At 37.8% G+C, this 12,939-nt stretch overlaps 1 protein-coding gene across 10 annotated transcripts in view; it reads right to left on the bottom strand.

Moving 5' to 3' along the window:
- The window catches only part of Lpp (LIM domain containing preferred translocation partner in lipoma), a 684,300-nt gene that overhangs the window by 360,850 nt on the left and 310,511 nt on the right, over nt 1-12,939 (bottom strand). For all 10 annotated transcript variants that reach the window (XM_029566751.1, XM_017799795.2, XM_029566752.1 and 7 more), the window contains one exon: nt 7,990-8,102. In XM_029566751.1, coding sequence (XP_029422611.1) covers nt 7,990-8,102 — 113 coding nt within the window. The remainder of the gene's footprint in view (nt 1-7,989; nt 8,103-12,939) is intronic.

The following is a 12,939-nucleotide window of genomic DNA, read 5'->3' as shown; positions in this document are numbered from 1 at the left end:
CAGATTTGAGCAAGTAGAAGAGAGAATCAGTGAATCTGAAGAGAGTTCAATGTAAAATATTGAATCTAAGCAACACAAAGAAAACAATTCAGAATCGAACAGGGCACAAAGGGATCTCTGCAACACCAAGCAGACCAGCATATGCTTTGTGGACTCCCAGAAAGGAAAAAGAATGCAAGACAGTCTGAAAAAATAATGGCAACAAGAATATAAGGAGTTATTATTTTGGAAAATGAAAGGTTAAATGTGTTTTGCTCAGAAACACAAGAAAAATCTTGCTTTAGCAAAAGTAAACCTTGAGTCTCTGTAATCAACCAGAATCAACTCATGACTAAAAGGAGCAGAATGGTAAGTGTGAAGGGTAGAAAAGTTGCTGAATGACACACATTACATCAAAACCCAAAGCAGGCAAAAGAAGGGAGTGCTCCCAGCTGCCTCATCTGAATACAACCAATACTAAACGACAGGGTCAAAATTTTTGGACAATATTTGAAAACGCAAATGTGACTCTACAATTATACTTTTAAACAGGCCTTGACCCAAATATGAGGGAAAGTATAAGAAATTTTAAGGTATTAAAAAACTAGGGCAACTGGACTAGTCATCCAGTCTTCCGATAAAATTACTTGATGACACTGATGACATACTATGGAGAAAAAATACAAAGAAACCAAAAGGAAGAATCAGGTTGATTAATACAAAAGGAAAGAAAGCAAACATACAGAAAACAAAGGCCTGGAGCTTAGTGTTTAATACTAATATGGTTATAAAATTTGGCATAAGAAATAATGGTAAAGTTTTAGAAAACATTTAATAAATTGTTTTAATAACACATGGGTCAGAGAAAAGTGAATTCTACTCACGTTTTATTTGATGGATATCTTAGGGTAAGGTCTACACATAGATTATGACTTTTCTTTGATTAAATAAAATCTACTTGAAAATGTTTAATCTGCATTATTTCATTTGCTTGCTTTACTTCAGAATACACAATACATTTAAGTGGAAAAAAACCCAACATTAAACACATTTTAGCCTTCATGAAATCACTAAGACTCTTAATGACAGAGACAAAAATGGAACATAAACTTCTAAGAATTCAAAAAGATTCATTTCACTGTGGGCCAAGCAAAGTTTCTGAAACATGCAAGAACAGTAAGTTATTCCCTACAGAGGACTCTGGGGCTGGGCAAAGCAGCCTCATTGGGTGTCTCACAGTAAAGCAGAACTGACCAGAACCACTTTCTTATTGTCTATCAACTAAGCTCTTACCACAGACAGATGGGTACATCTTGGATTGTTTTTAAAGTAACTGGGTTGATGAAATTGGATATAGACCCAAAATCTAGAATCATAGCTTGGGAAGTTTAATTTCTATGAATTAATTTTGTTTGTTTTGTTTGACTTTGAAATAGGATCTTGCCACACAGCCTAGACTAGCCTCAAACTCACAATTCTTCTTAGACTTGTTAAGTGCTGGAACTTTACACATGTACAACCATACTCAGCTGGGCAAATTTGAAAACTAAGAAAGAGAGGTTGTTCACTGGTGGGGTGCAAACTTGACAGGCACAAGGCCCTGGTTTGATTTTCAGCACATTCAAAGAAAAAAGGGGCCAAGGAGATGGAGGATAAATGTGCGGATACATGAAAAAGTTCAAATTTCTAAATGAGCCACCAGAATGTCAACACTAGGCTTGCTGTGAGGAAATTTTATGAGTACAGATTTCCAAAATTTTCCCATCTCATCTTAATCTCCAATCAGAGCTGAGTCAGAGCAAAAAGCAACAGGAAAACACTGACATGCACTTGTAGGAAGTCACACTGACCAGATCCAAATGCCAAAGAACCCATCCAGCCTGACTAAACACACAGTGACCTACATACACGAACACAAAGGAGGAGGGAATAACAAAGCACGCCACTGCCTTGCTGCTGCTCTGGATGCCAGGGCCACAGACAGTTTACAAACCAACTTAGGCTTGCCGACCTAAAAAGAATATGTACGGAAGTGGCCATGAGGAAAACAGCACCCTAATCTTCCCTCTTGTACGTTTTCATGCAGAGTAGAGCTTCTGTGGATCACTTTGTTTCTGTTCTGCCTACCACCTCCATCTTAGCCTCAATATTTGAGGTCTGTTTAGACACGAGCATCCTCCTTTCTCATCACACTGATAGGCAGTGGCAGAAGCAATCTCTATGAAGAGATGTGGCCAAACCATGATAAGCCAGTTCAGCTATAAGTTTCTGTGACCTTGTGAATGAAAGTGTTTATGACTGTGGACCTGAGTTCATTATTCCTAGAAGAGGGTACAGAGGAAAATGATTATAAGCCACCATGCACACATGCTTGCTTTAAATTATTTTTACAAGAACAAGACTGAGCTTGCCTACAGTTCTGGAGGCTGACTTCAAGCCAAATGCTTTCTGACATTACTTCTATTCCTTTTCCCCACTAATTCTGGGTGTAGTTCATATTACTATGTTTACTTTGTCCTTAGGAAAGTCACCTTCTTTCCACAGATTTTTTTTTTTGATCAACTCATTGTGGCACACTGCACCTATTTCTCTCCTGGTGTGATTCTCCCTTTATGCATCATTTCCCAGGGTATAGAAAGAAAATCACTGTAAAGGAATTTTAACAGGGCAAATTTCATTTGAATAATAAGATGAAAACTTTAACATTTGAAGTAATCAGTGATGGATAAAACTTAACTTCTGAAGTTGACAGACTGGGGTGACATTGCAAATACAAGCATTTTGCATGAGTAAATAGAAAAGGAGAGAAGATAACCAAAGACATGCAACCACTGAATAGCAAGGAAGGAAAAGCAAACTGTGGGGTCAGACCGCAGAGGAACTTAGTTAAGAGTGGTGTACCAGAGGTCAGGAAGAAGATCAACAGAGTGGCAGGAAAAGGCTTAGGCAAGTCCCAAAGGAGCTTGTGGAAATCTACCGAACAGTCCTGAACTGTCTGTGTGTGTGTGTGTGTGTGTGTGTGTGTGTGTGAGAGAGAGAGAGAGAGAGAGAGAGAGAGAGAGAGAGAGAGAGAACAAACACATACCCTAAACTTGATTTTGGGTGCTAAATCTAATGTTACTGCTTATTCGTTAGTATTGCCTCACCTATGAGTCATCTATAAACTTTTTCTTAAATTAAAAGTTTTAAACAATAAAAAGACCTTAAACATATGATCTCTAATTCCCTTAAGAATCTGAACTTCTACAAAATAATCTCAGAAAGACTGTAAAATAAGAGACGGTAGATAACTATGGTGAAACTGTTTTTTGGACACAACAGAGCAGCCACACATACAGGCTTAGAGCAGTTGTGGCTGCAAGCACAAGACCTGTGCAAGAAGAAGACAGAATCCCAGCATGGATGAGGAGGTGTCACAAAGTTCTCCCAATTGAGGAGCTATTGCTTACTGATGTCTGCTGGCACTGGGAAAGTCAGTTTTCTTAAGGGTTATGGCTCCTAAAGGATATTCGTGCTCCAATAGACAGATAGCCTTAAAACCTAGGCACATATTGGCAGTACTTAATAGACTTGGTAGGTTCAGAAAACAAAAATATGTAATTAGAAAAGATAAGTCATGGAGAGATAATTAGAGGGGGATGGATATGGGTGATCTTGATTAAAACATATATGCACATATAAAATTCTCAAATAATAAAAAAGCAAAAATCTTTAAAAAAGATATTCTTTCCATTTATAAAGATCCTAAGCAATACTATATACATGCTGATGGGCTGACTGGAAAGAGAAATTACTAACTGTGACACCAAATCAGAACAAAGCTAAGTGACAGTCCCAAGGTTTGACACTCAGGATGCCAGATTGATGAGGCTATAATATGTAGGGTATATGTGTCTCGTTATTGAATGTATGCACTTGACACTGAATGAATGAAGAACAAAGGAAAAAATACAGTGGCTGACAAATGGCCACTCCAAACTTTTCTGCCATGAAAGTTAAATGGACTCTGGCAGAAAAGCAAACCAAATCCCTCATTTTTGTTTGACGATTCATCTTTCCCCAATAAAAATGTACATTCTCAAACCAAGAATAATTCTTCACACTAAACATTTATTTGCTTTTCCAAAGAAAAAAGCTTATACATTATATATCGAAAATGCAGTGAGCCAAGCAAAACCCCAGCAGTGACTGGCTCTTCCAGATAAAGCAGAAGCCTTGAGTCTTATCTGGGTCTTACAGCTTGACAGAGGACTAAGGAAAAGACAAGTAAGGGGCCATCAGATACAGCACAAAGCAGGCTAAAGCCAGGAGCAAAGACTTCTCGGAACTACTGTATCCACAAACACCTATTCGAGCCTCAGTTTCCCCATTTCCAAAGGAAGCTGAGAATTCATTCATTCAGCAAGCACTTGGAAGTGCTATATCCGGACATCAAATACAAGGGATGTATTCAACCATCTCTAAGTTTCCTTTCAGTCCTGAATATCTTATAATATTTGTAGTCACACTTAGCAGACATTCTTGATCTAAAAATCTGGCTGGAAACATAAACAGACTTCTATATAAAAACACACATTTACCAGCTATAATTTGGAATTGGCAAGATGGGGTTTTACCAGAGCTGAGAGGAAAAAGTCCAAAAATTTCTCCAGTGATCATATGACTTCAGCTATGTTACAGCTCTATAAGGTAGTTAAGTATGGATAGAGCAGGACCAATCACCACCACATTCAACTCACGACTGTTCAAGGGAAGGACACAGCCATTATTTTTAAGTCACCAAGAATCTCATATAAGGAGCTTCAAAAATAACACCCTCTCCCTACCAGATTTGTCCTTTTACATTTGGCAAATAGTACTTTATTTTTTCTCTTCCTCCCTTCTGTTTTACAGAGAATATAAGCCAAGATGGAAACAGACTTTTTGTTTATTTCCTTCCTCTTCAAAAACAAAGCCATGGCTTGAGTACATTTATAGAACAAAGTCCAAACAGAAAGAGACTTTTTGTGGTTTTCATGAAAGCCCTATGGGGGGGGGGGGGGAGAAAAAGTTGAATTTTCCCTGTTTTCAGACAATATGATCACATACATAGAAAACCCTAATAGCTCTACAAAAACATTATTGAATTAATAAATAAATTCAGCAATGTCGCATGATATAAAATCAACATACAAAAGTATTTTCTATGAGTTAAAAGCCAAGTCTCAGAAAAAGAAATCAAAAGTCCCATTTAGAGCAGATACAAAAGAACAAAATAAATATTCAGGAACACAGTTTTTAAAGAATGTAAAAGATGTCTACAATTAAAACTATGCAACATTGATCAGAGAAAGTAATGCAAGCACCGACAAATGCAAAGAAATTCTCTGTTCATGGGTTGAATGATTTTTTTTAAAAAAAAGCAATCCATAGTCAAAACCTTAGTATTATTGTTATCACTAAATGCACACAATATCTACTATTATTACTTTTACAAAATATCTACTCTAATAGCAAAATATTTGTATGGTTACCTCAGTTTATCAATTTCAGGTACATCTGTATATTATGTAATTGTAAAAAGTACATGTGATTACCTTCTTTTTAATTAAGAGGAAAGTAGGACTCAGCGCATCCTGCACAAGATCCTTCAATTAGATATGTCTTGTGATGCTCTGACTGAGAATTGTATGACCAGGGCCTAAGTATTTGAACACTTGGTCAGTTGGTGCTGTCTGGGCAGGTAATGGAACCTTTAGGAGGTGTGGCTTGATGGGGAAAGCACATCACTCAGGCATGTTTTGAGATTGCATAGCCTTTGCCCCACTTCTAGCTTGCTCTTTCTCTGGTCTTGCTCATGCTTGAGATGTAAGCCCTCAGCTTTCTGTTCCAGCCACCTCTGCCCCATGCCTCCCCACCATGATGGCCTCTCATCCCTCTAGAATCATAAGCCATAAACTCCTCCTTCTAAAGTTCCCTTAGTCATGGAGTTTTATTACAGAGACAGAAAAGTAACTAATACATTGTTCAACTACTTTACAAGGCACAAGTCATTCAACTAAGCAATCTTTAGCGAGGTAAAAGTTTAAAATGCAGCAAAATAGATTCAGTAACAATTCAGGAGAGAAAACAGAATTTTTTTAACTTTTAAAAAAACTTTATTGAGAATTTCATATATGCATATAAGGTGTTTTGATCAAATCCATGCCCATTCCCTCCCTTCCAACACCTCCCATATCTCCCCATCACTTTTTTCTTTTTCTTTTTTTATAAATTGTTCACATTAAACAACATATAAAGAACCACTCCCAATGAAATATAGCCAAAGATATATAAAAAGCAAGCTAAACGGAATATTTTATTAAAAGATGACTAAACATAAGGAAACACAATCATATTATGTTATTTACCAAGAAATTTGCATTAAATGAATAAACTTTATAGAACTCTTGCCATTTCCTGCATCTGATGATACATTTTATTATCATAAACTAAAAGAAGTGCAGGAATTTTTTTATATTTCCAGTGTCTCCCTTTATTGTAAATTCTTTGACGTTCACTAAGAGTTGAAATACAAGTACAGGACTTCTCAAACCCTTTTCATTTATGGGGTTAAATGCAGGATTTTTTTACAGTATCTCTACACAACACAAAATTTTTACTAGTGTTTAAAAGTCTAGACTCAAACCTGAAATACGACTTCCTGATTACAGCTGCCACTTAATGATTCAACACACCAATACTACTAAAAACTTCTTAAATTAGCTTTGACTCCATGAAGGCACATTCCTCAAGCTTCCATCTGGTTTTCCCCTCCTTTTTTTCCTTCAAGCCTTCGTTAACTGGTACTTTCTTGGTGAGGCCACATTCACCAAGGTCACAGATACTTCCCTTAGTCTCCACCCCTTCTGACTCCAAACTTCGTAGGTGTAATAATTTGTAAGTTCTACAGCAGACAAACTGTGTCTGTCTTTTATGCTATAGAATTTCTACTGCTTCAAAAATGTCCACATAGGAGCACATGCAAATTGGGGAGCAAATTAAGCATTTCTGCTCTACCTCCCCAACCTAAAATTCAGAAGAAAGACGACAACAGACTGAACCCAAACAGTCCTATCTTATGGCTTGTCCTCCCTCACACTTCTTATGGAAAATGCAAACACATACAAAGGCAGAATCAGGAACAGAATAAACCACACAACCAACAACCACCAACTCAGAGCACAGTTCTCTCCTTTGCGCTGTAATTCACAAGTTTCTGATGCTTCTATGTAAGCATACATCTCAAAATATTTCCAGTGTTTCCACAGAAGGTCTCTATTTTCTCTTCAGTGTATCTATATTAATATCATCCTATCTAAGAATGAAATAGTCCCTCTATTGGTTTTCGGTCCTAACATCATGCCTGCAGGCTAAATCATGGTACCAGCCATGATTTATAGTTGGGGGTCAAAGTACTTTTCTTGTCATTTCTGAGTCTATCCTGGAGTTACTTTGTATTTTATGCTCTAGAGAATAATACGTACATATCATTGACATGTATCAATAATATACATCTTTGAAAATACCTAAAAGAGAAAACCCTGTGGATTTTTACTTTTACTTTAGCAAAAAAGATGGTGCTATCCAGCTAGGGCCCAATGAGACCAACCAGAGCTTTAAATATCACCATTTCTCATTTAGAATACAAGGTTTACAATATAGAGAAAAAGATGTTTAAAAAGAACTTCCTGTGTGTCCAAAGTATATCTAAAAATTTGACTTTTCAAACAGTATTCCTTATTTTAAAAATAACTTTGGGAGTTTTGAGATGAAGTTAGTAGGTAAAATGTTTTCCAGGGCTTCAGAGCATAAGCCAAAAGAAGCCTGAAAAGCTTGAAGTGGGTGTGTGACATTAAAGTACTCTGACTCCCTGTACATTGAAAAGCTCTGTATAGGCACTGGATAAATGTTTATCCATCATGGAAACAATGCTGAATTCCTAAGCTTCCTAGCATGGTTTCTAAGCCTGCCTCCTATCACAGCTCTTACCTGCACTTTGAAAGCACCTTCATCCATTGGCGGTGGAGGAGGGAAGTGTCCAGAGCCAGGTGAAAGGGTACCAGCATCATCTAGAGGTGGAGGTGGGGGTGGGAGAAAATCACCTGCAGAAAGGAAAAACATATGTGAAGTTAAGAGGCATGCAATTTTATAGTACTCATCAAAAAGATACATTTGCTAGAGTTTTACTCCATTGTAATTGCCTTTGATATGTACCTGTTTACTTTGTATAGGAATTTCCCCTAAGGTAGCTAGTCTCGGTTTAATCAATAGTGTTAACTTTCACAGGAAAGAGGGCCAGATTCCATATTTCAAAATGGCATAAAAGTTAGTCTACAGGGGTGAAGTACTAACAGGGGGCAAGGAGTGTGCTTGGGTTTGGGGCGAGGGATACTGAATCATATCAGACTTGATTGCTGACCTTAAAAAAATTCTAATTAATTAGAGGAAGAAAAAAAATGTATACACATGTAGACAAACGTCTGGAAATTAGCATAAGGGAAAGGGAGACAGTGCTGTAATCACCTTGAACAGTATGGCCTTGACAGCAAGGCCCCCCAAGGAAGAAAGGCAGGGGAGCATTGGCACACACATCAGAATCTCAGGGTAGGGTGAATAAAAACCAACTGACAAAGAAAAAACACAGGAATCTAAAATAGCATTACTGGATGATAACAACCAGAAAGGTGATAAACATCTAAGTGAGGTACACAGCCAGGAAGGAGTTTAATTTTTATCATGCATGTAAGTATATGCAGGAAGCTAGAATAGAAAGCATGACTTTGAAATCCAAAGATAATCCAGTCAGGAAACAAGAAGATTTAGAATAGTAAAAGACTCCAACATCTTCAGCCAACATGAACATGTATTAAGAAAGTATGTATTCTCTAAAATGTGAGGTAAACATACAAGACCCGTATGGTCACAATATAAAATGTTTAGAATAGTTCTGCAATAAATTTTATAAGGAAAACAGAAGCTTCAATTTTTTACCATTTAAAAAATACTTTTGTTCTTCCTTTAAAAATATACTTCTGGCTGGGCATGGTGGTGCACACCTTTAATCCCATCAGAGGCAGGCGATCTCTGTGAGTTCGAGGCCAGCCTGGTCTACATACTGAATTCCAGGACACCCAAAAAGTAAACCACAAAGACACATAAAGCTCAAAAATAAAAGAAGCACTTCTGATGTTTCATTTAGAAGTGTTCTCTACATGTAAGTAGCTACTCCTTGCATTTCAGCTAGCCAACATTTAGCTATAGGGCAGCACTTGCAATCACTAAATAAGCTGCTTTTGGATAGTACCAAAATGTGTCGACTTAGGTATTTTGGGGAAAAAGAAAGTCTAAGAATGGAAAGAGCAATCAAATGAAAGAATTGAGTTGATCTGGTTCTGACTGTGCCGTCACTGGCTTTCTAAACAAGCATGCTGTGCTAGAAAGAGACAAGGCTAAGTTGCCCCACAGTCTACCAAGCAGCCAAGGAGAGTCCCATTTACTATTGGATGTGCTGACCTTCAGATAATACCTCCAATTCATGCCATAATGCTCTATGAAAATGGCTGTAAAACTTTTAGAGTTCATCAGGACCTCTGAGAGGACTTGCAGTCTGCTCAGTGGCAATCCTATACTGCCAGAGCAGCTCTGTGGAGGGGCCCAATGAGTTGAATTTCTAAAGATCCCAGGTGATTCTGGGCATTAGCTCTGAGACCACACTGCATTAAGCAAAGTACCTTATTATATTTGCATAAGAACCACAAAATTGGAAAGATTCAAAATCTTATGCCACATAAGATTTCCCTACTTCTCAAACACTTCACGGTAAAATTCTTTGAACATGCTTTATTCTCATCCATTTCAGAGTTATAACTCTTACAACTCTGAGTAACACCACCACTCGCAGGCTATACGTTAGAATTACCAAAAACAAATGATCTCATATCGATTCAGTGAGAGTTCTGGGAACTTGGCAAAATGAATAACAACAACATTTCTTTAAAACTTTTAAGCTGTATTGCAACGAGGACTCCCCTGTGGCCAAGCTCTGTGTAAAAACTACTCATCGGCTGTTAAGGAGAAGGAACTGTCACAGAATTCTCTTCAACCCTTAAGTCAGAATGAGAAAAATGCACAATAAGATCTTCAGTGATGAAATCACGACAACAGAACTACATTCAGATTCCAGTGTTCTATCTGGGCCTGTCTTCAGAATAAGCAGCACCTCCTGAGCATCCAGACTCTGCACAGCATACTGCACTGATCACCAGACACTCAGAAACCAATGAGTTCTTGGTGATCATATTAAAAAGGAGAATTAAAAGTCCAGGAAAGACACATGAATAGTCCAAAATGTCACAGCAAATTAGTATGGAAAAAAAAGTACAACTGTCTGCCTCTGAGGCCCCACTTAATTATATTCTTTTTCACCGCATTTCTCTAAAACACCTTAAATATAGAGGCACACGGCTGATGCAATCCTGAGAGGGCTAAAAGAAAAAAAATGGAAAATGGAATATTTTGCTTAAATTGATAACTTGGAAAAAAAATCACAGTCCTAAGTAAGATGTGGGGTTTTTAAAGCCGTGGCAATAACCTCATAATCACTTGCTGTATTAGATCAATTATTAACTGCAAACAACGTTTTCAATTCTTCAAGATCAACCATCAGTGGCTTCCTAAGGCAGTCTTTAATGGGACTTATGCTTTAAAATAATGTATAAGAATGGGTAAATGTTACACAAACATGACAAAGGGAAAGAAAATACTTTTGGAAGGAAACAAACAGGTTGGGTATTTAGAATAAAAAACCTTGATAACTAAGAATTGTGACAATTCTAACTTACCTTTGGGTATTTAGCAAGCATGCATTCTGTAAAAATACCTACACAAATATGTGTATATTTTCATGAGAAATTTTACAATGAATTCCTAAGAGACTGATAATGGCAAACCACCTTTAACAAGCTGAGTTGTACAACTAAGGAGCACAGTCAAAGGAAAATATATGAAATAACATTTTCACTTGTCATTATTTTATTCTTTTACACTTTCTATTTTCCTGCAGAATGGGGATGTTTTACTCAGCTACTTAATGCTTTGCTCTTAAGGGTCCTTTAATACTATGTTCCAAGTTTGGCCCCCAGTATTGCTAAAGAAACAAGAAGTGCTTCTGAGTTCCACAGTAGAAAGAGCTCCACTCTCACTTGGGTTTAAAATAACACACACACACACACACACACACACACACAGAAACAAAAAACACAAATGCACAGATAAAACATACACAGAGACTACATAGACAATACAAATGAAAATATACACAGAATACGAAGTCAGATAACACACATGAAAATCCAGACACATACACACAACACACACATATAGCACAGACACACATACAATACACATATAAAACACAGACAACAAACATATAATACACAAACACACATGCATACATATACACAAGAGATAGCTTTATTTTTAAATTGAATTTTTGTGATTTTCATATAATATGTTTTCATACAATACATATTTCGATCTCCTCCCCCATCCAGACCTCCCCTTAGTACTCGTCACTCAGTTTAATGAACTCCATTATCTATATATTGGGGGGGGCGTCTAATTTGTGTCCACAAATGTCCTTTAGTGTGGGTACATCCACTGGGGCTCAGTTAACCTACTCAGAGTCGCATCCTTGAAAGAGTCTGACTCTCCCCCTCCCAGCAGCCATCAGTCACCAATAGTTCCTCAGGTAGGACTGAGGTTTCTTACTCAGCTCCCCATGTCTAAGCTGGAATATTGCCTGGAGTCAGCTTAGGCATGACGTGTGCACCCTGTTACCATTGCTGTGAGTTCATATAAATAACTGACCAACTATCTGGAAAATTCTATTTCCTTGTGGTCATAGACCACCTCTGGCACAAAAGAGAGAACTCTTGAGTACTTACATATATGCTGTACCTATGATACTGGGAAGTGGTCAGCTGAGTAATGTTTTAAGAACCATCAGAAAGTGCTGTGTCATGAAAGGAGCCGAGAGGAAAACTGAGGGTTTGTCCTGCTTAATGAATCACCTTTTCAGTCTTCTCAACTTATTGGCTCCTTTGTTCATAATTAAATACATGAAAAACTTTCCCTGATTTATCCATACATGCGGTTTCTATGAGAGATGAAGACCCTTCATACTCTTTTCTCATCTTGCAGTCTTCTCTCTGACAAGAGTAGGGTTGTCAAACTAACTGATCCAGCTACTGCTACAAGGGTCTTAGTATTCCTTCTTTGGGACACGGTCTTGCTATGTGACTTGAATGTGTGATCCTCCTTCCTCAGCTTCCCAAGTGCCTAGCATTACATGTCTATAGCACTGTGTTTGGTAGATCTTAGTTCCAGAAAGCAGTATTCATGGAATGCCTTTCTTAAACTTCTTGCTTCTGACATATGCAGCATCTGAGTCCTGGGTCAGGCTAGGCAGTAGTGGCCTGGAACATTCTTCTTGATTCCAAAAAAGAGCAGATCAATCCAGACCCTTTAGGGGTGGCAGCTCACTAAGCATGCTGGCTCCTGAGATAAGGTGGTGTGGGGGGGTAGGCCTATGCACGGCCTCAGGGCATGCTCAAACCTCTGTGTCAGAGGAAGACTGAGCAGTGTCTGGATTCCCTTTTGAATATACAACGCCTCTGAGAACTGTCTGGGAAAATGCTCACTATCAGGGCATGGTATGGGCATTCCCGGTTGTCTCTCTTCATTGTCATCAAGCCAGCAACAATATCTCCCAAATGATATATCCTCTCCAGGGAGTAAGAAGATACATGGCACTGACCATCTAGACATTCCAACATTTGAGCTCTTACATATATTTGACTAGAAAGTAGAAAAACTAAACTTTTATGTTTCTCCCTTCTTCATTGGTTTCTACTTAACCAAAAAAAAAAAAATTATTAA

The sequence above is a fragment of the Nannospalax galili genome, unplaced genomic scaffold, assembly GCF_000622305.1.
Source record: "Nannospalax galili isolate Female #2095 unplaced genomic scaffold, S.galili_v1.0 scaffold559, whole genome shotgun sequence".
NCBI classification, from domain to species: domain Eukaryota; kingdom Metazoa; phylum Chordata; class Mammalia; order Rodentia; family Spalacidae; genus Nannospalax; species Nannospalax galili.
This window is presented reverse-complemented; position numbering and strand designations above follow the sequence as displayed.